We start from the raw sequence: 26,262 nt of genomic DNA on the forward strand, positions 1-26,262 counted from the left end.
CTCGATAAGGTCTCTAATAAACAACATCCTGCAGCTTTTTATTGTTTGTGTCTTGACTTTTTGCTTCGCTCCTTCCTGCAACGCGCGCCCTTCCTTGACCTGACTTTCTCAGTTGGGACAATAGAAAGCCCATCCTCCAAACTCGCTCAATCATATTTGTGAGTACTGCAACGCATGTATTACTTTCAGCACAAGCAAGTTCCCTTCTATCATATTAATCTTGCATCAATTTTGGACGCAGCGTGAAGAGTCCGTGCCGATGTCTCAAGCAAGTATCCATGAGGAGAAGAAGGGGTTGGCAGTATCCGCTGCCATGCAACAGAGCGATAACATAGCGCATGCCTTGGCCGGTGCGGGAGGCGGCATTCTCTCGATGGCGTTGACGTGAGTAACGCTTCCTGCTCGACTGGGTCTTCATTAACGCTTGGTTTATCCTTCAAGTTACCCGCTCATCACTCTCTCAACAAGGGCCCAGGTTGAATCCAAGCGGGCCCATTCGACAATCTATGACGCGGTTCGTCGCATCGTCCGGAGAGAGGGGTTTGCCGGACTATATTCGGGACTTGAGTCGGCACTTTTTGGTATTAGTGTTACCAATTTCGTTTACTATTATTGGTATGAATGGACACGTTCCGCCTTCGAAAAGGCAGCTGCAAAAGCAGGAAGAGCATCCAGAAAGCTCACAACCGTTGAGTCCATGATTGCCGGTGCTATTGCAGGGATCGCCACAGTCATGATCACCAATCCGATTTGGGTGGTAAACACCAGAATGACAGCCCGCAAGTCTGATTCGGATCAGGAGTCATTGCCCGGTGCTTTTCCTGGAAAGGAGCGAGCAACGACAATCGCTACACTGATGGACTTGCTGCGCCGAGAGGGCCCAAAGGCCCTCTTCGCCGGTGTCCTGCCAGCTCTCGTATTGGTGGTCAACCCTATCTTGCAATATACGATCTTTGAGCAATTGAAAAACATCGTCGAGCGTCGCAGACGGATGACACCCAAGGATGCGTTCTACTTGGGCGCCCTTGGTAAAATACTCGCTACTTCGATCACATATCCTTACATCACAGTCAAGAGCCGCATGCATGTTGCAAGTAAAGACGGGCCCCGGGAGAGTTTGAATGGGAGCTTGAAGAGAATAATTCAGGAAGAAGGTTATGCTGGCCTATACAACGGCAAGTGAACCCGAATTGACGAAGTGCTTGGTGAAAGACAGCTTACATTATTGAAACAGGAATTGGACCAAAAGTGACGCAAAGTGCAATTACTGCGGCATTCTTATTTGGCTTTAAGGATGTTTTGTACGAGGCTATGGTTTCAATTCGGAAGAGGGGCCGTGGGATTTCGAAGTAGAGGATGGCTGTATCACTACGAGCAGTATTGTTTTGGGTAAGGGTGGGAGGGATTCTGACAGTCACGACAGCCAACAGCGAACTTAGGGAAGCTTTTCCACTTAGATATTCCTTACAATCCTGTCTCACTATGCAGCAAGGGATTCTTGGTATAGATCTAGACGTTGTCTTTGACGGGCAAGTTTCAATTATGCATCAGATGGTAGAGTGGCATGAGCTCTTGGTCATTGGTGGATCTAAACCTGACTGATTTGACTAGTCAGTCAATGGTCTGGCCGAACTTGCTTATTCACAGAGTAGTATACAAAGACAGTATGTACACAGTTAACCACATGATTAGTGATTACTAGACACTTTCTTCCCATGTGATACCAATCTCCATCTTCCACAATGACGTCATGCGGCTGAGCAGCGCCACATCGAAAACAACTACTGCTCGCTGTATATAATGCACCCCATCGTCTGCATCTACGACACCTATGGCCTCTGTTCAATCTTAAGCCGGAATTACTCCTCCGTCTGGTTTGATTTCAGATGAGATTTGATTTTTTTTTCTGTTTCTTTCTGATAACTAACTACTGTCTTGTTGAAACCATAAGTAAGTACTAAGCTTACTAGTTATAAGTTGCCATCTATATTATTCATGTCGTTTGCCCCGCCGCCTGGCCCTCCAACCCCTTCTGTCCCTGAAGGATGGAAGGCTCAGTATGATGACCGCTATAATCAGTGGTATGCATATCACCCAATCATCGAATGCAATATGGATCGAGCAAGACTGATAACGACCTCAGGTTCTTCGTAAACCTACGAACTGGTCGATCACAATGGGAACGTCCCGAAGGACCGAACCAAGCAGAACCAGAAATACATGGACCACCGAGCGAGCCGCCACCGTCTTACGATGCGTCGGGTCCTGCTGACTCCTCTTCACTGGCTGCTGCAGGTGACAAGAAACCTCTTGATTCGAGGAACCCATACATTTCACCAGAATCCGGGCACCATAATTTAGATGACGATGCTCGGCTTGCTGCTCAGCTACAGGCAGAGGAGAATGCTCGAGCTCGTCGCAGGAGCCCGGCGAGCTCGGGCGGTGCTGCATCTGACTACTACACCGATGGTTCTCGGAGACAAACTGCTGGATATCCGTCATTGGAACCACAATCGCAGAACTCTTCTCCTGGACCGGCTCAGCAGCGCAGCAAAGGGTTTTTCAGCAAGTTGAAAGGAAAAGTCGCCGGTAATAGCGGCGCGTCATCCCCTCGGCCGCAGCAACCCGTACCGCAACAGTCATATGGCTACCCTCAAGGCGGGTACTACTACGGTGGTGGCGCTGGTTATGCTCCGCAACAGACAGGGTATGGTTACCCATCATATCCACCACAGGGTGGCTTTTACCCAACCCAACAACAGCCGCAACAGCGCCGGCATGGGATGGGCACCGCGGGTGCTGCAGCTTTAGGTGTTGGAGGTGGACTTCTGGGTGGCATGCTGCTCGCTGATGCTGTGGAAGACATGTCGCACGATTACGGTCCTCCCCCAGGTGATTATGGGGATGATTATGGGGGTGACTTTGGCGGTGGTGATGACTTTGGCGGTGACTTCTAAAGCGTCGCCCTTTATTTTCAGCCCATCTCTGTTCTGATATTTTATGTGCGAACCCTGGCTGCGCGAGGTGCCCTTATGAATAGCTTATGTGTCATGATGATGATGTATACGGTTTGTCGCTCGTGTCTCTTAGAATTGTGTGGTTTAGCGCAACGGCCGCTCCTACCGTCACTGGCCCGCACGTAACTGTTGACATGATGTATTATCCACAGCTCGCCTACAAACCCACCTCGGGGATACTTTGGGTAGAAATCTACTGTACTTCAGACCAGAGCATACAATAAATTCAATCTGCCATGCGGGCAGCCAACGGATCCGATCCAACATTCCTAGCTCCATGAGGAGTGAGTTAACCCAAACTGTCTGCTCGTCTAGGCGAATTCTGTGATTTTTTGTTGGAAGCTATATCAGTATCTCCATATCAGTACCTCCCTTTCAAAGAGGTTTTCCGTCAATGTCAAAATAGCTAGACTTGAATCATTGTTTTATGTTAGATCAAATTCAAACGCTAGATCTGAATCCTCGCATGAAATAAACTTCCTTCTATATGAGCTTCTTTCCCGGGCGCGAGGCAAGATGGCTCGTGAAGCGTGGCAAGCCTATGCCATCGTTAGGTGTAGGTAAAGCGAGGTAAAGGGGGATTATAAGCAGACAAGGTTCGCTTGATTAAGCTCGCTCTAATGTTATACGTCGCGCTTTCTACCTCCTGTACGAGCACAGGAATGAAGGTTGGCGAGCATCCAAACTTCCCGCGCTGCGTTGTCATTCCGACGCCGCAGGGCCTGCATGCCTATCCTCTTCTCCGAGAAGCACCCCCGCTATCTCTGCCCGACGCAGCAACTTCGTCAGCACCGGGCGCGGGCCTGGGAGTGGCTCCAGCCATCCATCCTGCCAAGTCGAAATTGCCGGGCGCTCCGCCGCCGGCCATGGCGCTGCGTGTGGCACCCGTAATCGGGGAGGAGCGAGATTGTTTCTCGAATTCGGCACGCATCTCGGGGTCCACTAGAGCGCAAGAGTACACGGAAGCATTAACATGGGCAAAACAGGTCATGGTTGAACCAAAAATAGGATAAAAGTGATCCAAAAGGAAAGAAAATGCTTCGGGTGAAGAGAGAGAGAGAGGCAACTCACTGTTTTCCATCAACTTCGGCATGCCAAATGTAAATCCCAAAGCGACCAAAGCTAGTAGGATCATAGGATTCTTGAACAGCGCCAAGGGCGAGACTAATTGATTAGGACGAACGATCAGCTATTCCATATGGTCCAAGCCAATGTGTCGTTGTTCACATAGAACATACACCTTGGGCGTTCCTCGTAGAAGTTTCTCCGGGCAAGGACTCGGGCCTCGACAGTCACATCGGGCGTGGTTGCAGCAGAGACAGCTCCATCTTGCCCAGCGGCAGTAGTGACATCGAGGATGTACTTCTCCGGGCCTCTATTATCCCAGGGGTTCGCGCGGAAGGTCTCCCAGATGCCGAGAACGCTTCCATCAGCGGCAATGTCCACGCGGTACGGGGCGAAGATGACATCCGGCGAGCGGATGTCGAGAATATAGGATTGAGGCTTCGAATGGGCAGGGATATTGGCGAAGACGAATGTCGCAGAGCGAGTGAGGGACGCAGTCAACTGCGAGGGCGACGAGGGCGATGAGGGAAGCGTGGTCAACGTCGCATGGGTTCCAGCGGGGAGAGCGTGGGGATTGGGGAGCAGACTGGATGATGGAATGGTGATCGTGAAGGCTGAATATACCAGCATTGGTGTAGACAGCAGGAGAAGAACGAGTCCCACAAGGGAGCTGCTGGACGAACGCATGGTAGGCAGCAGTCGCTGGTTGATAGTTCGAAAGGACTGGTTGGATTGATTAAAGAAGTTGGGGGTCGAACCGGTGAGTTGCAGATGATGAGTATCGTACAGTAACGTTACGCATCAAGAAGCTCCAGCGCCAAGCAGTCATTCAGGCCTACCACCGAGTACTCATTTAGATGTGCTGTAACTCAAAGCTCATCATGAGGCGAACTAACTTCACTCTTCACTATACTAGTGATGCCTATCTATTTCATTTCTAAGCATGGCCCAACCCAAGTTCAGTCTCCTAGACAATCGTATGTTTTCTTGTTCGCAACCTTCAAATCTCCGGTGTTAAGAATCGTGACTGCCTTATCTATGTAGTAACTCCAGTACAGTACTGTACAGTACTTTATCCACCCCCAACACAAAAGAAAGAAACCCAGGGTTGAACAGCCCTTTGACCATGCTCAAAAGCTCAGCCTTGAATCCCAAAATCACTTAAGTGCTAAATCACGGAAAAAGAGAAAAGTCACAGGGAAAATATCTACAAGGCGGCTCCGGCAGTTTAACTGGCTAGCATGCTCTCCTGGATTTTAGCACAAACATATTATCGAGGTCAGTGTCTCCTAGAGCTTGGCTTTCGGAGCGGCTTCCTCAGCCAACGCCCTCGTATATAGGTCGTCCAGGATTTGGCGATACTTCTTCACAGCCGGGGGACGCTTCAGCTTCAAACTATTGGGTTTAATTATCTGGTCAGACTTGCGCAGGAGGTAAACGGAAGGGAGTTCCACTCACGTCGGAGTCAATAGATTGTTCTCGACTGTAAAAGGGTCCAGCATCAGCGCGCAGTTCTTGATTTTCTCGTAGCCAGCAAGTTTGTGTTTCTTTGCAACGCGATCAAGATCCCGCAGCACCGCGCGACGTATCTGAGGTTCATCCAAAGTCGATTTGATGCCGTCAATGTCCGTGACTTCAATGCTTCGGCGGAGCACTTTGCTGGCCCACGGTGCATATGATTCAGGCTGCACGCCAAAGATACCCACCAAGAAACTCTGTACACTATCACCATGGACATAGCCCTGTGCCAAGTAACCCAGCTCAGACAGGTAAACGCCCTCTAAACGCTCAGGGGAAATGTATTCTCCTTGCGCCAGCTTCAAGACATTCTTGCGACGATCAATGATTATGATTCGGCCCATATCATCGATGGTGCAGACGTCGCCGGTCCGGAACCATCCGTCTTCAGTCATCGCATTGGCCGTTTCTTCTGGATTCTTATAATACTCACGGAAGATGTTCCCTCCACGTAAGAGCAGTTCACCCCGTGGGAAAGGCTTATCATCGACCGAGTAGTCCATGTCCGGAAGAGAGACCAAGCAGGCCTCGTTGCATGGAGCAAGTCGCCCACAATTTCCGGCAGTCAGATCTCGCGGGGATTGAGCGCATGCAATGGCGTATGTTTCGGTCAACCCGTAACCTTGGATTATATCGGTACCAGTAGCCAGTCTCAAAAACTGGTGGAGGGTCGGGTCCAGAGGCGCAGAACCAGAGACCATCACCCTAGTGCGCTCCAGACCAAGCGCCGCGGAAACCTTTTTCGACCAGATGCGATCATATACCGTATGCTTTATTGTGGCTTTGCTAGCATCGGGATTCTCCAGGTTCGCTGTCTTCGCCGCAACAACGTGTCTCGACAAAGCTCCCTTGAACCCGGGCTGGTCCACAGTAGCCGAGCGAATGACATTTCCGAAGCGACTGAACAGTCTTGGGACCGACATGAATCCAGTAGGCTTGAGGACTTTCAAGTCATCGACAAGTTCCAGCATATTGCCATGGAAGTAGCCAATTCGAGCCCCCGCCCAGAATGCTGCATGCTCCGACAGTCGTGCATAAATATGTGCTAGTGGAAGATAGGATGCCAGAGTATCACCGGGTACCTGCGTGGTTACTACGAGGCCGCTTGAAGTTGCCGCGACAGTATTCTCATGGGTCAGGACCACCCCTTTGGGATTCCCTGTGGTGCCGGACGTATAATTTATGGTAACTATGTCAGATGGGCCTGGGGGATTGCAGGTACGTTTCGAAAACATCCCAAGCTCTTCCACCTCCTCGATGGTGTAAATGGAAACCTCCAGCCCAGCCGCAATCGATTCGAGGAGCGCGCGCTTCGAAAGGCCGGCGGGTTCCCCAGTCTCCAGAGGATCCATGCTGACAATGATTTTCAGGCCGGGCAACAATGGCTTTAATTTCAGCAGAGTAGGGATATGAGGCAAAGAAGTCACAACACAGTGCAACTCGGCGTGGTTGATGATGTACTCCGTAGCGTCTGCCGCGAGAACGTCGTAAATGGAGACCGAGTACAGGCTTTGAGACATGCAGGCAAGGTCTATAGACACGAGAATCAGGAATTATGCTCTACCCATATTTGACGGTGTGCCCCATACCAGTCAGTTGCCACTCTGGGCGGTTCTGGGACCATAAGCCAATTCCATACTGGCCAGGGCGATCGCAGCCATGTTTCTGATGTAGCTCGACTAGACCAGCACCAAAAGCTGTACGTCGCCTCTGGACCGTTTCGTAGTCCATCCACTGGTATGGGCCGTAGGCCTTAGCTATCGGATCATATAGGCGCCATCCCAAGCAGTCACTCTTGGGCACCCTACTGGCGGTCGACTCAAATATGTCATGCGCAGTAGCGACCTGAGAGAATCGAAGCCAGTCAATAACAATTCCAACGTAGTTCTCATCTCATTGGGTCCGCGAACGAGCATACGTTAGGATCTAGTGTTTTCACTAGTTCTTTGGCTGAGTTCCAGGTCCGGTAGACGGGAGAGCGCCCTGGTTTTTCGGTGCCCGGTAAAGCAACGCCGTAAGGTTTGCCTTTAGGGGGCTCCTGCTGTAGCTCGGTAGCGCGCTGGAGATGAGTCGGTAGCTGGGAGAAGAACATTGCGATGAGGAGCGTGACTGCTCGATTGCGATCGAGTTAGTAAACAGCTCCACAGGTGGTCTCCTGAGTCTCGGAGAAAGGTACCTCAAGCTCAAGAGCCCCTCAACCTAACAGTAAAGAAGTCGGGTACTTTGCGTTAACAAGAACCCTTAGGGGAGGGAGAATGCTCGTCAAGGAAGTAGATGACAGAACGAAGCGGGGGAGTGGAAGTGACCAAGAGGCTGAGAAACGGACTGAAGGACAACCAGGCGGGTGGATAGATAAGGTGGGAGGGGTGGGAAAAGAAAAACCGGAGAGAAAGAAAGAGAGCCGGAGGAAGAGGGATTGAAGGAATGCCTCCCTCATTCATTCACTTTCATTTGCCCCAGGAGAGGAGGGTTCGGGGTCAGATCCTCCACTCAGTTCAAGGTTGGCGGTTTCTCCGGAATTCAGACCGAAAGCACGAGTTCTAACTGGTCGGCCCGGCTTCTTCCCCCACGCGATGTCAAATTGCAGAGCAGGTGCTGGTACTGCCTCGGCACTTACTCTTTTCGGCCATCCATTGCGCCGGCCGGGGCCATTTCCATTTTGACTGACTTTTGCATCCGTCGACGGTGAACTGGTTCATAACCATACTATAAGACTCGTTTTCGTACTCAAATTGATTTACCTCGGGATTCTGCTGCAATAAGAGTTCCTATGAGGTTTCTTCCGCTTCTGTCTGCCATTGCGCATGCTCACAATTTATGAGAAAACAGATAGGAGAAGAGCAGGAGAAGAAACAGGTTGATTGTCTGGCTGCTGCTACATTCACGTACTGAGTATAATATGTCTCACTTTCCAAAGGACTAGGTATAAACTCCGGACTCCGTCGACTAGTAGGTTGTGCAACTCGCCGTCCGATGAGATGTTGACGCGCTTGAGTCATTCGCCCTCACATGCTTTCTGGTCAATGCCACCACACCGCCCAATAGGCAAAGTAATAGATGTCAGGTGGAACTTACTTCGGGTACGAAGCCTGCTCTTCTGTCCGTTATCGAGGCACGTGGACCTTCATGTGAATCAACGAAGATCGATGGTGTATATGCATCACGGGCGCAGATCTTAACCAGTCGCGGGGAAATTCAAATGCACGCACATATGCAGGCTATTGGTACTCACTACGGAGTACCTGGGTAGTCAATCCGGAGATACCCACAGGGGCAGAACGCTATTCCTAAGTGAGCTTGACTTAATACCCGAGAGATAACACAGCGTAGGCGGAAGTCATAAACATGATACATTAGGAAAGTAATAGATTAATGAGCAAAGTCTCGCACCGAACGCCATGCCAATGCTGACATCCCCTCCAAACAGAATATATATGTTGTACAAATAGGCTTGCAGCAAGCCCCGAGGGCAAGCACTTGAGGCTCCTCTATGGCTTTTTTCAACCCTCGTCCATCATAGAGCGAAGAAACCCGCCTTTCACCCCAATGCAATCGAAACCCCAGATGATTTTATATGTGCATGAACTTTCCAGTATGTATGTGCCGGGCTCAATTAATAGGCAAAGAAGAAAAGAGATCAGTCTTAGGAATTCCACGACCGACGAGAACGCAATCAAGAGGGCGCCTGTGCTCAAAACAAAAACTCCTAGTCAACGAGCTAGTCCGGGCCCGGGATTATCCAAGGACTGCATGGAAAGCCTTCTTGTACCATTTGCTGGATGTCGGCACAGATGTCTCCCACGTCTCATTCTCCAATTCCAACCGGCCCGTATCAATATCAGCCTCAAGCGGGTGGACGAAAGACGTCCGGTAAACGATTTTGTGGCCGATGTAGAGCACCGCGAAAAGAATCAAACTGATATAAGCGGTGAAGAAGCTCGTGACATCGAAGGAGGGAATCCACGCGGTGAAGCCCTGAGTGATGATAATAAGAACATTGAAGAACAGACCATACCAGGAATAGTACGGCTGCCACAAGGCCTTGTACGGTAGGCAATCGCGAGAGATGTTACGAGCCTTCAGGGCACGCATGAAAGCCAGATGACAGCCGTTAAGCGAGGCCCAGGTGATGAAGCCGGCCACACCAGCGATGTTGACCAACCAATTGAAGACAGTACTGCCAGAATTGGAAACGTTCATGAATCCAAGCAGACCGAAAGCAGAGGTGAAGAACACGCTAAAAAAAGGTACACCTTTTTTCGAGGTCTTCTTGAACCAACGAGGAGCAAATCCTTCTTGCGCCAGGCCGATCAGAATACGGCTACCACTGTAAACATTCGAATTGGCAGCCGAAAGAACCACGGTCAGCAAGACTGCGTTGATGATATGTGGCAGCACACGAACACCCGCAAGCTTGGCGGCAATGACGAATGGCGAAGAGTTGGCATCACTCCCATCTGTGAGAAGATCGTCGTTCGTATATGGTACGAGAATACCAATAAAGAAGATAGTGAGAACGAAGAAAAATAGGATCCGATAGAAAGTTTTGCGGATGGCTGCGGGGACCGTTACGCGGGGATTTTCGGTTTCCGCGGCTGCAATACCTACCAATTCCGTTCCCTGATAGGCAAACCCGGCCTGAATGAGTACGGACCAAAAGCCAACAAACTTAGCGGTTGACTCGGGTGAAACACCACTATAGGGGGAGAACGGTCCGGGATGCACCCAGTAATGGAAGCCTAGATAGCCCTCCTTTCCAGCGCCAGCATCGATGCAAATCGCAAAGATCATGAAGCCGACGACTGTGATGATTTTGACACTCGAAAGCCAGAATTCCAATTCGCCATAGAAGCTGACAGGCAGACAATTGAGAAGCGTGATGACGACCCAGAAGATGGCGATGAAGATAGCGATATTGATGCGATCGTCCCAAAATTGGATTATAAGCCCTGTGGCTGTGAGTTCAAGCGCGTATGTCGAGGCCCACGAAAACCAATAAATCCAACCCATAGCGAAGCCGAGACTGGGGTCGACCAAGCGAGCAGCATAAGCTGTAAAGGCGCCAGGAATGGGAATGTAGGTTGCAATTTCTCCCAGAGACGTCATGACCGAATAGACGATGGTTCCGACGAAGGCATAAGCGATGAGGGCGCCCACGGGCCCGCCATTGGCAACAGCAGTACCACTACCGATGAAGAGACCTGTGCCGATGGTGCCTCCTAGAGCTGGGGTTAGTCTATGCTTAAGCACTTCTCTCGTGGGCGGCATGTATGCTGCGCAGGGAGGAAAGAGGCAAGATGATTCCAAGGTTCGGGGAAAGAACCAACAAAGTTCACTAACCGATAGCGATCATCTGCAAATGCCGACTTCTCAGCTTCCGCTTGAGCTGGGGCAACGGGTTGGACTCGCTGTTGGCGCCATGCTTCTCGCAATCGAAGTCATTCAGGTCCGGCGAAGGGTTCGTTGTGTGAACTTGGACCTGTTCCTCGCCAGGCATCATTTTTCCCTTCCCCCCTTCGGCGGACTTGGACGTGATGTCTACCTCGTTCCCGAAGGCCATGTTCGACCCCTCGACGGTCCGGGTAGTGGAAATTTGCTCGTGCCTTGCTTGGTGGTGGGCAGGCCGGCGAGGTTGTCAGTCGGTCAGATGAGTAGAGAAGACAACGCGAAAGGCAAAAATGAGACTAGGTTTGGATTTGGCAGGGGAAGAAGAGGAGAAAAATGAACTGGCGGCCACCGAAACAGACTCCACCGGGGGGAGGACAGGTTTGATTTGATTGAGTCAATTCAAGGCTGGGTCGATCCAGCAGATTTTAACGGTGGGCTCCTCAGTTGTCGGACCACACCGAAGAAAGTCCACAGACGCTAAGATGAAATCAAAACAACCCCTCAGGGCCCCAATCAGCCAGAGACCAGGTACGTATTGACGACTTTGGCCGAGATAGCGAACATAATCGAATTGTGTTTCGCGGAACCAGAAGATGTTATGTAAAAGGAAAAGGTTAGGGTTGTCCAGCAGCGGATACAACCCCGGGGGCAAAAGAGGTGAGTCTCCCGCCACCGCCTGCAGTCTGCACGATGAGAGGAGGCAATGACAGGCACGTATCACTAATAGAAACGACCACATGGGTATGTAGTCAATTCGTTGCGTCGACCATTCGACCTGGGCTTACCCCGAGAAAATCCATCTTGGAGGTCTTGGACAGTCCTTGGCCACCACCAACACCCGGGGAAGCTTTTTGCGTCTGTCTAGAACTTGGGCGCAGAATGCAGGAGTGGTCGACTGGGACTGGAAGAGGCACGAGGGAAAGAGGCGCCAAGCGTGGAAAAGAGGTGCCACTTTACCGCACTAAAGCATCCTCCAGCTTCCCCATCCATGGTTGATGGTCCTATAGAGCACCGCTGGCTGTGCCCAGGCAACGAATGGAAACCCTATCTCGGCAACTATGCCGCTCCACTGTAGTGGGCCCAAGAAAAGATAATCGCCAGCTGGAGACGGAGTTTTTGTTTCTTCTTTTTCTCTCGTAAAGCTTACCGGCTGCTTGCAGCGTTGCCACTGGCTTTTTCCGTCATCGGCCCGAGGGAGCGCGCGGGAAAGGTGGGAAAAGGGCTGCAAGACAGAGAGAACTCAATAAGTGTTACTCATACAGTACATAGTTAAATGTCCGACCGCTTTGAGAGTCGATATCAGGACGCTTGCTTCAAGAAACGTATCAGAAGGTGTAAAGACCATCTGGGTTGCAATCGATGAAAGACAGACCAAGTCAAGAGACGCAGCTGTTGCATGATGTGTTGAGTACCCGCGGACGGAAAGGACGGAGAACGGAGAACGGAGAAGTGACGGAGGACCTTTGGCTCTTACCGCCTTACATACTTAGGCTCACTTATACTGTGTACAGTAAGTACAGTACGTACCAGCAATCGCCGAGAGCGGACCTATGCATGGTCGGCAGCGCCCAGCCCAGCCAGCCCTATGGGAACTTTTGCTTGGTCTTCACTTGGTTGCCTAGTAGAGTGATCATTATTTATAAAAACATGATAAGGGATAAATTAGGGTACGAGTGATAAGTCTATGTTGTACGTAGTGCGGAATAACTATAATACAGAAAGCTTGCTTAGCACAAAACCAGGTGTACTGGAGACATACTCATGTTGTAACTTACCGAGTACTACTACACAGTACATATATATGTACTACATATGTAGATTCAACTTCGTGTAGGTTTCTCCGCTGTAGTCATTTGCCCTCACAGGCACTCCCACCTTTGGATACGTGCCTCGTTGAGCCTGATGGTTCATCTTCCATGCCCATCTCCTTTAAGATCCGCGACGCCTCCTTGCCAATCCAAAGACTTATCCCTCAGATTGCGCCTCCGTGGTTGCAGGTCATGATCACACTGTCACTTCCGGAAGAGGCTTCCTATATCTGACATGCATCAACTACAGTACATATTATATCTAGATAATAGAGACGGTTTTAAACTTTCCCCCTCAGTGGGTCATCGTCAAGACTGGATTGATAATCCACTTCAACGTAGTTAAACGTGCATACTTTGGCGGATAAACAGCCCTAATCTGCCTTTGCTACGAGACCGATTGATACGACGAAGCTCAAATCCACATCCAGGCTATGACTAAACTATGTATGTGTAACTTGAGTTATGTCAATTGCAAAATCAGTATCATTGGAAACATGCTTGTGGGTCTTGCCATAACCACGAATTCATACACGAGTCAAGGCCGAAATGATAAGACTTCAATTTAAGACATGGGTATCGGGTATCTTGCTACTTAGTTTGATATACAAATCCCAGCACATGAACGCCACGTAGCTGCCCTTAACTCATTATTTCTTCCCCTTCTCATCTATGAGCACTATAATTCATATCGTCATCAATCGTCCCGTGCGTAGTATCTGGGTGGCATCAATAGTCTTGGCGAGTCACAAATGAGGCCCTCGCTAAGACGTGGATTGATGGATCCCCGCTTTCGTTGTTCACACATGGACATGGCCAGAAGCATACGGGCCAGGCTTCGTACTCGCACTGTTGGATCTTGATCGCATTGCCTCGCGCGTAGCTACTACAGTGGTGGCGACGAAGAGTGCCCTAAAGAAAGCGATTGTGAGCAGGTTCCATCAATTTCTTATTCGACCCTCGTCCGTGGTATCGCAGTCGTGGAGAACGATGCCCACCTACCATTCAAATGCCCCAAACACGGTTGCAGCCTGCAGTGCCCGACATCTACTCCAGTGACAAAATTCTGATGTTGGCAGGTAGACACCCAGGGCGATGAACCCTGCGAACCAGAAGATCATGGTGACTGCTTCGACAGCCACCATGATTAGTATATGGGCGACCCGTGGAAAGTACATTGGTGCGAAGGCAAGGTAAGGTGCGGCCACGAAAGCTGTCCATATACCGTTGAAAAGCATGAAATTCACGGTGTCACTGTAGCTATACCAACTGATGTCTGTTACCCATTAGAGACGAACAAATGCTATGAGGTGGAGATGAACCAACAGTATGCTGTTAACCCAAGAACGATGATAGCAAAAATGACTTGAGCGACTCGAACAGGTAGAATCCAAGGGACATTTGCCGCCATGGTCGATGTTGGATAGTTTATCTGTCAAGTTGCTTGGTGCGTGAAGTTGTCTAGGGTCAGCGTCTTGTGAAGATATATCGCGTGTGCTTGTGTATTATAGCCACTGGTCTGATATAGCAAGCGCTAGTAGACACAGCTGGGGGTCGATGCAGTTATGCTGATGGATAAGAAAGGTAGCAGACGATGAGGGGAGTTTTTGTATGCAGATAGAGTGGTTCCAAATCAGAGCGGTTGCACAAGTGGCTTGACAACTAAATATAAATTATGGAGCAAATCATCGGCCAGGTCCGCCAAGAAGCACTTGGATTGGGTGTTGGTGCTGTGATGCACTCGAAAGGTACTTTCATGGCTACTTGTCTGCTATATACACCTGAATCCCTGGAGCCTGCAGTCCTACGTGTTTCTTCTTATTTTTTCTTTTCTTCTTTAGAGGGCGGTGGGGATTGTGAGTAGCAGATCTCCTTACCGCATTGACATCATCGTCATCATCATCGCCTTGGATCAGTCGACCCTGACTAGTAAAGAATATGGTAAAGGGGAAAAAGATGAGATTTAAAAATGAAAACATAAGCGAAAAGAACAAGAAAATGAAAAGACGGAGCCTACAAGGGTTGGTAAATTGGGGTTTAATGACGGCAATGAACAGGGAGGCGGGCCAAGAAACAATCCATCCAACCATGATTGAACAGACAATGACCTCATTTCCTTCCACATATGCTGGGCACATGACCACACCAGTTGACCATCCAAGCCTCAAAACAGCCACCATAGCATGTGGTTGCCTAAAGTTATTCAAGCGATATGTAGTCAATTAGTATAACTATACTATATTATATAGTAACAAAGCATATCTGATATACTATACATTGTCTCTGATATAAAGCACAGCACAGTACACCCTTACACCCCAGGTTTATACTTGGATAAACTTAATGTTTAGTTTTGATCAAAGTAAAGGTAAAAATTATCACATAGTATCAGCTATCCCCTATGTCCTGCTGTGGATCACCAACATTAATTCATCTTGAAGCTTGAAAAATGGCTATCCTCCGCGCATCATCCATCCCTCAAGAGGGTTTCGTAATCGTGCCTTCTTCAAGGTTCCCAGACTTCTTGTCAATGCGAGAGGGGGCTTTAGTCTTCTTTGTACCCAGGACACATTGTAGTCTACTGTACATGGGTCGATCTCGTTTCCCCCTCTCGTTTCCCCCGCCTTGCTGTACTCCATTCCGATCACGCCATCGCTATCTTCAACTATACCATCTGGGCGATCGGTGATGTTGAACCTAGGCTAATGATAATCATTTCACCAAGGAGAACATTCTCTATTACTTTACTAGCCCCTCATCTTTGCAAGGTTGGCTACACTACCTTTTCCTCTCACAAATTTTCGGAACTGTACAATAGATTATATCCCGGTCACTATGTCAGAATCAAAGCGTCCGCACTTTGAGACTCTCCAGCTCCATGCAGGGTACCATATAAACTCCATTTCTATCCAAGACCAACAATCTATTGGACTTGAAACGAGACTGATGGTGTATGTGCTAGTCAAGAGCCAGATCCTACCACCAACGCTCGTGCGGTGCCGATTTACGCGACTACGGTGAGTCGAGCTGCTTATGCCCGCGTGTCATTACTTGTTAAATTCAGTCCTGACAGAGCTTCGACAGTCATATTCGTTCAATGATTCTGCACATGGAGCCCGGCTATTTGGTCTTAAGGAGCTTGGCAACATCTATAGCCGGATAATGAACGTAAGTACTCGATTCCCCACTAAGCCGTTGGGAACGGAAGAGGACTTAACTGATGGCTACGCCGCCCTTCTCAGCCTACGGTTGATGTCTTCGAGAAGCGAATTGCAGCTCTTGAAGGTGGCGTTGCAGCCGTGGCGGCCGCATCTGGTCAGGCAGCACAATTCATGACTATTGCAGCCCTTGCCCATGCAGGTGATAACATTGTAGCAACCAGCAATTTGTATGGTGGCACGTACAATCAGTTCAAAGTCCTCTTTCCACGCCTAGGCATCCATACCAAATTCATCCAAGGGGACACCCCGGCGGCAATTGCTGCAGCCATCGATGATCGGACCAAGGCTGTTTATGTTGAAACCATCGGCAACCCACGCTACAATGTACCAGACTTTGAAGCTATTGCGAAAGTAGCCCATGAGAAGGGCGTTCCGCTAGTGGTAAGGGTCACCTCAAGCCAAGATATTGAATTCATTATGATAACAGAGGAGGTGTAGGTGGACAACACTTTCGGTGCTGGCGGTTATTACTGTCGTCCTATTGAGCACGGCGCAGATATTGTTGTACACAGTGCCACTAAGTGGATTGGTGGTCACGGTACTACTATTGCAGGTGTTGTTGTTGACAGTGGTAAGTTTGACTGGGGCAAGCATGCTGCGCGGTTCCCTCAGTTTGTGGAGCCTTCCGAAGGCTACCATGGCCTGAAGTTCTGGGAGACTTTTGGCAACATTGCTTTTGCCATTCGTGTGCGGGTGGAAATCCTCCGTGATCTTGGCCCAACCCTGAATCCGTTCGCTGCGCAGCAGCTTCTCCTTGGGATTGAAACCCTCAGCTTGCGTAGCGAAAGGCATGCAACCAATGCCACCACTCTGGCTAAATGGCTTAAAAAGAACGAAAACGTAAGCTGGGTCTCTTATCCGGGCCTCGAAGACCACCCTAGCCATGAGATTGCCAAACGTTACCTGTCCCGAGGATTCGGCGGTGTTCTTTCATTCGGTGTCAAGGGGGGTGCTGCGGCTGGTATTCAGGTGGTTGACGGCTTCAAGTTGATATCTAACCTTGCAAAGTAAGTCCTTCGTGTCCTTGGGCCTGCAAAGAGAGCTTAGGCTGATAAAGTGTTTTTAGTGTTGGGGACTCAAAAACCCTCGCTATTCATCCCTGGTCGACAACTCACGAACAGCTTACTGAGCAGGAGCGGATTGACTCTGGGGTCACGGAAGACGCCATCCGAATTTCTGTTGGTACGGAGCACATTGACGACATCATCGCCGATTTTGAGCAGTCTTTCAAGGCTGCGAGTGCGCTGTGAGCGAGGGCATCTTGCTCGACGTGACTTCGATGAACTAGCAAGGGGAGAAGGCTATCTACTGGGAGGGATACTGGCTTTGGATCAGCTCAAATGGCACCGTGTTGATGTCTTTGCGGCTCAAAGCTCTCGAGCGCATCATGTGACTATTATGAGACCCCAATTTAGTTGCTCAATTGAACATTTTCATGTATGGGGAAGTGGCAAGGCACGCGTGTCGGCTCCTAGGAGCATGAGACCTTGTAGTTTAGCTATTGCTGCTTGCTACGTAATGAGCAGATGTATGAGCTTGATTCTGCACGATGCCTTATGAATGAATCAATGATCCAATTATGTAGGCCTAGTCCAGAAGAATAAGCATTCGCATGACGAAGAAGGGGAAGAAAGAGAAGAAGATGGTGCTGATGGAGAAAAAAATGTAAGTCAAGAACAGAACAGAAATAGTGCGAGGCACACAATAACCACCAAACCCCAACCGTCTGATCCAGATGAATACGACAACAACAAGAAAATGCGAGAAACAGTCGGGAACATAGAATCACAATGACAGAAGCTGAGGGTGAAGCCTAGAAGATGCTATAGTGACAGCGAGGGTTCAATTCCCATTAGAAGCTCTGTGGATTGGTGAGGCTCTGCATTTGAGATACAGGAACCAATCGAGTGTGATATCTCAGATTATGGATGGCTGGTCTCAACAATTTCTCCATGAGACCCATGAGACAAGTGGAAGTGGTTTCAGCCCCCGATTTTGATGAACGAAATGGAAAAGGCTCCTACGCCGAGTTTTAATTGTACAAGACAAAGCCAAGTGAAGATGGAATATGGAAAACAGGTGAAAAAAGCACTGGTATCAAAACAAGAGTGGAATGAAACGGCCGGCAGAAAATATGTCATCATGACTGCAGTCACCGCCATTCTTCTCGACATTGTGCAAGAGAATTGATTGCCTCATTGACCTGGAGGGGGAGGTTGTGCTGAGCCACCACCGGACGGTCCAGCTTGTGGTCCTCCCATCATGAAACCAGGCGGGAACATGCCCATCGTGGGGAAGGAGAAACCGAAGCCAGGCACCGCAGGAGGAACGCCGACATTGTTAGCATTGTTGACATCTCGGTCTGGAATAGGGCCAGCACCCATTCCAGCTGGAGGTCCTTCACGGTCTGGACGTCGGAATCGATCCTGCTGCCCGCGGGAGGAGACTGGGCCGCGTTTGCCGCCAGTATCAGTGGCAATTCTTCTGCTGATCGCTATCGGGGAGGTTAGTCAAGATCAGAAGGGGAGTAATGCGGAAGGTAGTAGGGACATACCCTTGGAGGAAACGCCAGCACCGATTTCAATGTCCGGCTCCTCTACGACCATGCCAGACTCAATTGGCCTCCCACCTGTGCCACCATATTCTGCGGTGAGCATCCATTTGCGATCCGCCTCGGTTAGTCGGTCGACGGGAATCACACTAATGCCGGTCTGATAATCGCTGCAGTCACGGGGTCCGAATCCGACACCCCAGCGAGTCTGAGAAACGATGATTAGTGGACATGCCAGGAAACGCCAGGTCACTTGTAGAACAATGAGAGCACTTACTCTGAGTTGCATGTCACCAGACTTGTATGATTCCATTCCATCCCGGGCATTCACAGCATCTTGGCGACTTATCATTTTTATGAAAGCATGGCGCTTATCAATGTTGACAATGCAAGTCTGAACCACACCAAACTTGCTGAACAAAGAACGAAGGTGAGCTTCGGATGAGCTATTGACTGGTAAGCTTTCAATGCCAAGAATCTGCAAAAATAATATTGACGAGGACTTACGTGACACCGCCCACGAAGAGGGTTCGACTCAAGACTACGCAGGCAACAATTAGCATGGCCCGATCGAGCGCAAGAAGGAACATAATGGAAACAAACCTTTGATGTTGCCCTGACCAATAGAGTAATCCCACTCCATGAATTTAGGCCCAGGAGGGGGCAGAGCAGGATCCTTGCGAGCAGGGGAGGGAGAACGGCGTCTGCGGCCAGGAGGACTGCGCTGGCGATATTCATTACTGCGTCGACCACGAGGATCACCGCCCCGACGGCCAGGAGAATCACCGTGATATTCCCCGTAAACAGGACTGTCACGACGACGAGGGGGAGAGGCCTCCCGGCGACGGTCATAGCCTGGAGAGTGCGACCGACGACGACCATATTGGCTTGGCGGCGACCGCATGTAATCGCGGTCCCGATCCCGATCGTACTCACGTGATTGAGAGTCCGGGCGGGCGCCCCAAGCACCAATGTTTTGGCCTGTTGCAAGATTAAACGACGGAGGAGCCTGGCCCGGGTTCATCGTGCCCATACCGGAGGCATTCGAAAGGCTCAGAATCTGCAGGGCGGTGCCCCATTGTTCTTGCGGAATACCTTGAGCATACAGGAGCTGCAAGAGCTGAAGCTGCTGCTGCAGTGCATCTGGTCCTACCGAATTCGGTTGGGTTGGCGCTGCAGTCGACTGCGGCAATAGCGCGGCTAGCGGGTTTTGCGTTGCCGCCAAGGGATTGGGAGTGTGACTCTGACTTGGGTTCTGAGGGGGCACTAAGGCTGGGTTCTGGGCAATATTACCCAGAGCCGTGAAGGGGGTGACCATGGCACCAGGAGCGTAAGGATTTACACCAGCCTGCCCGTTTGAGGGTTGTGACGCCTGGTCTACAGAGGACGGCATGGTCTGCAGAATCGTACCTGGCTGGCCTAAGGCATTGAGAGGGTTGGCAGGCGCCGCGACTGCTGGTGCAGCAGGTGCCGCAGTGTTCTGTTTAGCCATATCCGCGAGAGCCTTCAGGATACTGGAAGTGTCGGGCGCCTGCTGAGCAGGAGTAGATGAGATCGTGCCATTGGTAGGCTGAGGAGCACCTCCCAAAGAGATGTAGTTGGGTGCTGGGGAGCCTTCGGGAGTAGTAGATTCGACATCTAAAGAGTGACACAAAAGTGAGCGGAAGTTAGCCGATGAGTTTCAGCAGGAACCTTGGCCGAAAAGACTAGCACTCCCGAGGCAGAGTGGCCTGGGATCGAAAGAGAAAGGCTTTGGATAGTCTTACTTTGCGATGGAGGTGCGTTAAGCTTTTCCTTGAATGAAGCAAGCATAGGGGCAGGAAAGGTATATCCGCGTTCCCATATGTCGACCAGCTTCTTTATCTTTTCCTATATTGAACGAAGCAAGTACGTGAGTTGGACTGTTCATCACCGGGAAATGATGTAAAGAGGAAAGGGAGGCTGAGCCAGCGAGACCGGGCAAGCATAGTGGCCTAGGACTTTATGCCATGATGGTCGAGGAATATACAGGAGATACGTTGATCGATTCTCAAGCAGATCTGCATGCGGTCTCCTAGGCAGAAGACTGCATCCTATCGGCCCTATGCTTGCCTGCGGCCCTGTGATGGTTTCGATTATGGTTTGCATATAGCATCTAGAGCGTACCTTTTGATCGTCGGGAGCGTTGCTTATGATATCAGTCATCAGGATAGGAAGCAGCTCGGTCACTCTGTTAACACCGGCGGCGAAGGTCCCATCAGGGGCAGCACTACCAGATGGTTGCCCTGCCTTGCGCGCTTGTTCTACCCACTGTCGAGTTACAGAGTCTACGACATAGAGTACGCCCAACTTGTGTGTTCCTGGTGCTTTCTTGAAATGGGTGTAGATCTTTTGGATGAGGACGGATTCATTCTGTGGGAGAGTACAAATGAGAGATGTTAGCCTCCGATCCGAGCAGAATACCACGTATGGAGGGTGACATACCTGGACGTTTGCCGTGCAGAGCGATGTGATACTGTTGATTTTGGATCCTGAAACGCCCGGTGGCTTGAGTGCCAGCATCGACTGGAGATAGTTATCCAGTTCTGCTACAGCAGACGACATGGCTGGTGGGTATGGAGTGCTGAAATTCCGAGCCCAGTACGCAGAGAACAGGATACAGCCAAAAGACTTCTTTTTGGAAAAACTATCGCTTTCTTCAAAATGCAGCGTTGGACTTCGTACAGGGAGGCGATAATCGCACTGTGTTTCCAGCCAATCGGTCTACTGGGAATTCCAGCTGTAGTTAAAAATCTTGTGATGTTTTAAATGGGGATTACCAGTGACCTGGTAGAATGGTGGGCTCCTGGGAGGAGAGTAATAAATGGTTTCCTAAGCGGACTTCAGGTCGTGTCACTACAGACTTCAAAAGCGTACTCTGGCGACCAAGGGAAGGCCTTCCGCCTACAGCTGGAACACGGCCAAGCGTTGCTGTCCAGGGACTTGCGACTCGCGAACGAGTGTGTACACAGTATACCCTAGAGTGCTAGGTCGACTGGAAACCGTTTTTGAGACTGTGACGAGGATTACAGTGTCTGAATACTGCGACGAGTGATGAAAATGACGATGAAGGAAAGAGTGAGAAAGGATGGATGCGAGAAAGATGATTGTTCAGAAACTTGGAATAAGAATAGGGATGGAAGGAGATTCAATTTGCAATGGTCGGTCGGGTGAGGAGAAAAATCAGACCGCTTAGGCTAGTCTCTATTGGGTAACACATATGGAGCACACCTCTTTGAGTTCAACTCTCGGCAGGATGAGATAACCGTGAATGGCTGTGCATAGTTAGAATGCCTTATCATTCAGGCTCAAATACAGCTGCTGGGAGTTAGGTCGTCTCAATACCCCGTCACGTGAAGGCCTTCCCCCTTCCCTGCTGGGCACAGCTAGCAGCTGAAACTGCGTCTAAACTTTGCTTGGAGCCTCGGTGAGTCGAATCTGGTAATATGCCCTGAGGCAGGTGGCTGCCGTGACCGTGCAAATGAGTTCGGGATGGGATTGAATTGACCATCCAGGTGATCATGATCATGATCATGACAAGAACAATGGAGCAGTAAAGTTAAAGTCAAGTTAGAATTATGAATAGAACACCTCCATGACACGCTCTTATAACAGCTACGAATAGTCTTTGTATTCTTGTTGGGGATTGTTTAATGCTACAGTACAAGTATCTAGTATGGACCTGCAAGGTAAAGGATTGTACAGTGCAGTAGTATATGCACAAGATCCATTGGTATCGAGTGTGTCTGTCTCATGCCTCGGTTTTACGTCCAAAAGCCATCAGGAGGTGCGTGCATTAGGTAGTATCTCTCCCACACTATCGATAGCACAGTACTTCAGGGTGAGAAAAAAGAATGGGGAACCCCGTTCACTACTGTGAAGCTTGGGCGGCCTATTAGTCTATTAGTCTGTGCTATAGGAGGAGGATTGCGACTGCCGACGTCACAGCGAGGGGGTGCAATGGGTCAGAGCCACCACCACACCAGCTCCATTTGTAGGCACTCCGTTTACGGATGGACCGGGTGCCGAAGATCGTCGGAAAAGAAAAAAAAGATTGAATACACTCCGAATCCCACGGGAATTTAGTCAAAGTAGCTTCCATGCATGAAAGAGGACTTAAATGTATCGAATTCTTTCTGATTATTATTCAAGTAACTTCACTATGTACCCTATAATGATCAAGCAACCCTGATAAAACCCTCTTGCCGTGAGTTACTTGAGGGCTGGGTTAGTACGTACAGTACGTAGTAACTTACAATGTTCAAGCCATGATGTATGATCAGAACAGACTGGGTAAGAATTCAACCTAGTATTCTCCGTCCTTAGTCCGTCCCGGACAACGGAGTACTGTGTATGAACATAACATCCATTTTGGTAAGCTTGCCGCAGTCAACCGCGCCCATTCCCCAAGCCCCAAACTCGGGACACCGGCCGCCTCGAAACTAGCGTGACCGTATGGTACGGTCCACTTCTCCTTCTGCCTTGCTTTGTTGCCGGGTGTTACCGTACAATCCGCGTACCGGCTGTAGGAGTGTTACGGCCAGATGGAAAAAAAGGCCCGCAAAAGAGCTTCTTCTCCCGAATCTGTCTCTCTATCTCCTTCTCTTCCTTCTTTTCTTTTCTCTACCGCTGTGTGAATTATACCTACCCCCTCCTTTTCCCTCTCCTCTCATACATTATCACCCTTCAACTCGTGTTCAAGTTGTCCTTCTCACAATGGCTTCCACCTTGAGACTTGGAACCTCTGCTCTTCGCTCCAGCGGCATGGCTGCTAAGCCTGTTGTTCAGTCCGCTGCCTTCAACGGCTTGCGCTGCTACTCTACCGGCAAGGCCAAGGTCTGTCGCGCTCCTGACATCCGCTGCTGCCATGCTCAGCTGTACTGATTGGAATATGCTTTCTAGTCCCTGAAGGAGACCTTCGCTGAGAAGCTCCCCGCTGAGATCGAGAAAGTCAAGAAGCTTCGCAAGTACGACCAACTCGATTACCCTTCGCTCGGTACGATTGCTAATCACCTTTGGTCCATTGCTATAGGGAGCACGGCAACAAGGTCATCGGCGAGGTCACCCTTGATCAGGTCTACGGTGGTGCTCGTGGTGTCAAGTCCCTTGTTTGGGAGGTCAGTAGTCTACACGTAAACGACATCCTCCTGGTAGAACCTGGCTAATACACTTGTTTAGGGATCTGTTCTCGACTCCGAGGAGGGTATCCGTTTCCGTGGTCGCACTGTAAGAATAATCTGGCTCTCATCGTGGCCTCGTGCAAATGCTTACAATCTGCTAGATTCCTGAGTGCCAGGAACTTCTTCCCAAGGCCCCCGGCGGTCAGGAGCCTCTCCCTGAAGGTAAGCATTCTTTTGTCAGAACTGACCATGGTCATTTGCCCTAACGGTTACTCAAGGTCTTTTCTGGCTCCTCCTCACCGGCGAGATCCCCACTGAGCAGCAGGTCCGCGACCTTTCTGCTGAGTGGGCTGCTCGTTCCGACCTCCCTAAGTTCATTGAGGAGTTGATCGACCGCTGCCCCAGCACTCTGCACCCGATGGCTCAGTTCTCCCTGGCCGTCACCGCTCTTGAGCACGAGTCTGCTTTCGCCAAGGCTTATGCAAAGGGTCTCAACAAGAAGGACTACTGGAACTACACTTTCGAGGACTCCATGGACCTCATTGCTAAGCTTCCTACCATCGCTGCCAAGATCTACCGCAATGTCTTCAAGGATGGCAAGGTCGCTGCCATCCAGAAGGACAAGGATTACTCCTTCAACTTGGCTAACCAGCTCGGTTTTGGCGACAACAAGGATTTTGTTGAGTTGATGCGCCTCTACCTGACCATCCACTCCGACCACGAGGGTGGTAACGTTAGCGCCCACACCACCCACCTTGTTGGTAGTGCTCTCAGCTCCCCCATGCTTTCCTTGGCTGCCGGTCTGAACGGTTTGGCTGGTCCCCTTCACGGATTGTAAGATCTTGCTCCCCCCTCCTCCTTCTCAACTCCCAGCCCTCAAGTGCCTCACTAACATGGCAATACTGTACACAGGGCCAACCAGGAAGTGCTCAACTGGCTCACCAAGATGAAGGCTGCCATTGGCAACGACCTCAGCGACCAGGCTATCAAGGATTACCTCTGGTCTACCTTGAACGCCGGTCAGGTCGTCCCTGGCTACGGTCACGCTGTTCTCCGTAAGACCGACCCTCGCTACGTGTCTCAGCGCGAGTTTGCTCTTCGCAAGCTCCCCGATGACCCCATGTTCAAGCTGGTCAGCCAGGTCTACAAGATCGCTCCTGGTGTTCTGACTGAACACGGCAAGACCAAGAACCCCTACCCCAATGTCGATGCTGTAAGTTTAGCGCTGCGGAGCTTCCTGGGATCTATCTCGCGGGGTCGATATACTAACTCGTCTCTAGCACTCCGGTGTCCTCCTCCAGTACTACGGCCTGACTGAGGCCAACTACTACACCGTTCTCTTCGGTGTCTCCCGTGCTCTGGGTGTCTTGCCACAGCTGATCATTGACCGTGCTCTCGGTGCCCCCATCGAGCGCCCCAAGAGTTTCAGCACTGAGGCCTATGCCAAGCTCGTCGGTGCTAAGCTGTAGATTTGTCAATGATTTGAACCCCCCCCGGCGGATGTGGAGTTTTTGTTACGAATAAACACTTTATACTTTGTATTATGCCTATCTTGTTCTTGGATTATCCCTCTTTTTTTCTTTCTGCCTGGGATCCGCCAAGTGTTGGGGTTGGCTCGATTAATGTATGATAGGGCACGGTTCGAGCGAGCCTAGTAACAACACTTTTAAAATGATCTGTCTATTCCCAGACGTTCTGGTTGCCTTCTTGGCTTTCTTTCTTTCTTTTTCTTTCTTCCCTCCATCTCCCCCTCCCTTTCACTCTCGTGATCTAATCTGCGTGCCATGTTGTACATGAGTTATCAAGCTGGAGTGGGCTCTATCCACCCAAGTAGGACTGAAGGGCGAGCGCGGCGGGTGTGAAGTAGACATTCTCTTATCCATCATGACCCGCGGCAAAGGATGCGCCTCTTTAAAACGGATTGACTCTGGACGGAGTACTCCGGGAAAGGAAGACAGAACTCGGGATGATTGAGTGCAGAGTGTTGTCAGTCAATAAAATCAAAATGGAAGTGGAAAACCACCAGTCTGACTGAGCCTGGAGGTCCGGCCCAGGGTTGTACAGTACAGTACGTACTACTACCGGGAGGCAAGGTGGTGTTGCCCAGTGCATTGAGTGCATTACTCCGTGAACCGAAACGGGAAGAAGCGAGTTGAACCCGCAGCCGGGGCTGAATTCCCCTCCCAACGGTTGAGGTACTCAGCGCCCCGATTTACTCCGGTGCTCAACTGCTGGAGACTCCCTTCAAGGCTAGCGTATGGGTTTACCTTGATCTGGCTAGCAACATTATTGATCCATGATGATGAGCCAATGGCCCGCAAGTGACCGGGTCCTCCGGGGTGTTTGGCTCCTTCCAGCCGCTGCCCAGCGATCGGGAAGACGAGTCTGACTCCGAGCTCCTGGCTATGTGTGCTCATTACTACGGGGTACTCCTTGGTACGGATCGTTCTCTTGACTCTCTACTGAAAGGGAAAAAAATACATAACAACAACAACTTTCGTCGTCTTCTCTTTCTTGTCTTCTAGGAACCTTGAACAAAAACAACTTTCAACTTTG

At 50.2% G+C, this 26,262-nt stretch overlaps 10 protein-coding genes across 10 annotated transcripts; 5 read left to right on the forward strand and 5 right to left on the reverse strand.

The window, feature by feature from the left end:
* Nucleotides 1-259: 259 nt before the first annotated feature.
* pmp47 (putative peroxisomal membrane protein Pmp47) lies at nt 260-1,713 on the forward strand (the record flags this gene model as incomplete). The annotated part of the gene is made up of 3 exons (XM_025640114.1): nt 260-384; nt 442-1,175; nt 1,235-1,713. The coding sequence occupies 3 exons, from the start codon at nt 260-262 to the stop codon at nt 1,351-1,353; spliced, it is 978 nt and encodes a 325-aa protein (XP_025489823.1). The 3' UTR covers nt 1,354-1,713.
* A 254-nt stretch (nt 1,714-1,967) lies between these two features.
* BO82DRAFT_393718 (WW domain-containing protein) lies at nt 1,968-3,379 on the forward strand. The gene is made up of 2 exons (XM_025638690.1): nt 1,968-2,081; nt 2,144-3,379. The coding sequence occupies exons 1-2, from the start codon at nt 1,996-1,998 to the stop codon at nt 2,955-2,957; spliced, it is 900 nt and encodes a 299-aa protein (XP_025489824.1). The 5' UTR covers nt 1,968-1,995; the 3' UTR covers nt 2,958-3,379.
* A 368-nt stretch (nt 3,380-3,747) lies between these two features.
* BO82DRAFT_263601 (uncharacterized protein) lies at nt 3,748-4,736 on the reverse strand (the record flags this gene model as incomplete). The annotated part of the gene is made up of 3 exons (XM_025630938.1): nt 3,748-3,959; nt 4,089-4,181; nt 4,256-4,736. Coding segments are annotated over 3 exons (786 nt in total), but the record flags the coding sequence as incomplete, so codon positions are not given.
* A 248-nt stretch (nt 4,737-4,984) lies between these two features.
* BO82DRAFT_356235 (putative AMP-binding enzyme) lies at nt 4,985-7,997 on the reverse strand. Its single transcript, XM_025635671.1, has 5 exons — nt 7,777-7,997; nt 7,519-7,709; nt 7,190-7,445; nt 5,541-7,131; nt 4,985-5,477 (listed from the first exon to the last, which is right to left on the reverse strand). The coding sequence occupies exons 2-5, from the start codon at nt 7,690-7,692 to the stop codon at nt 5,372-5,374; spliced, it is 2,127 nt and encodes a 708-aa protein (XP_025489826.1). The 5' UTR covers nt 7,693-7,709; nt 7,777-7,997; the 3' UTR covers nt 4,985-5,371.
* A 1,001-nt stretch (nt 7,998-8,998) lies between these two features.
* Nucleotides 8,999-11,271, reverse strand: BO82DRAFT_129426 (putative arginine transporter). Its single transcript, XM_025629953.1, has 2 exons — nt 10,941-11,271; nt 8,999-10,819 (listed from the first exon to the last, which is right to left on the reverse strand). The coding sequence occupies exons 1-2, from the start codon at nt 11,158-11,160 to the stop codon at nt 9,336-9,338; spliced, it is 1,704 nt and encodes a 567-aa protein (XP_025489827.1). The 5' UTR covers nt 11,161-11,271; the 3' UTR covers nt 8,999-9,335.
* A 2,209-nt stretch (nt 11,272-13,480) lies between these two features.
* On the reverse strand, nt 13,481-14,381 carry BO82DRAFT_129454 (MARVEL domain-containing protein). Its single transcript, XM_025629954.1, has 3 exons — nt 14,123-14,381; nt 13,799-14,072; nt 13,481-13,708 (listed from the first exon to the last, which is right to left on the reverse strand). Exons 1-3 carry the CDS (start codon nt 14,205-14,207, stop codon nt 13,597-13,599), a joined length of 471 nt encoding a protein of 156 aa, XP_025489828.1. The 5' UTR covers nt 14,208-14,381; the 3' UTR covers nt 13,481-13,596.
* Nucleotides 14,382-15,153: 772 nt separating this feature from the next.
* Nucleotides 15,154-17,479, forward strand: BO82DRAFT_356239 (O-acetylhomoserine aminocarboxypropyltransferase/cysteine synthase family protein). Its single transcript, XM_025635672.1, has 6 exons — nt 15,154-15,681; nt 15,759-15,813; nt 15,881-15,964; nt 16,039-16,398; nt 16,456-17,024; nt 17,084-17,479. The coding sequence occupies exons 1-6, from the start codon at nt 15,632-15,634 to the stop codon at nt 17,265-17,267; spliced, it is 1,302 nt and encodes a 433-aa protein (XP_025489829.1). The 5' UTR covers nt 15,154-15,631; the 3' UTR covers nt 17,268-17,479.
* Nucleotides 17,480-17,894: 415 nt separating this feature from the next.
* On the reverse strand, nt 17,895-21,253 carry BO82DRAFT_129500 (Nrd1 complex RNA-binding subunit). Its single transcript, XM_025629955.1, has 8 exons — nt 21,032-21,253; nt 20,714-20,959; nt 20,335-20,437; nt 19,172-20,206; nt 19,076-19,109; nt 18,846-19,014; nt 18,572-18,776; nt 17,895-18,511 (listed from the first exon to the last, which is right to left on the reverse strand). Exons 1-8 carry the CDS (start codon nt 21,149-21,151, stop codon nt 18,213-18,215), a joined length of 2,211 nt encoding a protein of 736 aa, XP_025489830.1. The 5' UTR covers nt 21,152-21,253; the 3' UTR covers nt 17,895-18,212.
* A 2,049-nt stretch (nt 21,254-23,302) lies between these two features.
* cit1 (citrate (Si)-synthase CIT1) lies at nt 23,303-25,175 on the forward strand (the record flags this gene model as incomplete). Its single annotated transcript, XM_025637052.1, has 8 exons — nt 23,303-23,422; nt 23,489-23,553; nt 23,619-23,703; nt 23,765-23,812; nt 23,868-23,928; nt 23,985-24,540; nt 24,619-24,919; nt 24,987-25,175. The coding sequence occupies 8 exons, from the start codon at nt 23,303-23,305 to the stop codon at nt 25,173-25,175; spliced, it is 1,425 nt and encodes a 474-aa protein (XP_025489831.1).
* BO82DRAFT_129811 (uncharacterized protein) lies at nt 24,939-25,664 on the forward strand. Its single transcript, XM_025629956.1, has one exon. The coding sequence runs from the start codon at nt 25,333-25,335 to the stop codon at nt 25,501-25,503; it is 171 nt and encodes a 56-aa protein (XP_025489832.1). The 5' UTR covers nt 24,939-25,332; the 3' UTR covers nt 25,504-25,664.
* The last annotated feature ends 598 nt before the right edge of the window (nt 25,665-26,262 follow it).

This window comes from Aspergillus uvarum (genome assembly GCF_003184745.1).
Source record: "Aspergillus uvarum CBS 121591 unplaced genomic scaffold BO82scaffold_44, whole genome shotgun sequence".
Classification (NCBI taxonomy): Eukaryota; Fungi; Ascomycota; class Eurotiomycetes; order Eurotiales; family Aspergillaceae; genus Aspergillus; species Aspergillus uvarum.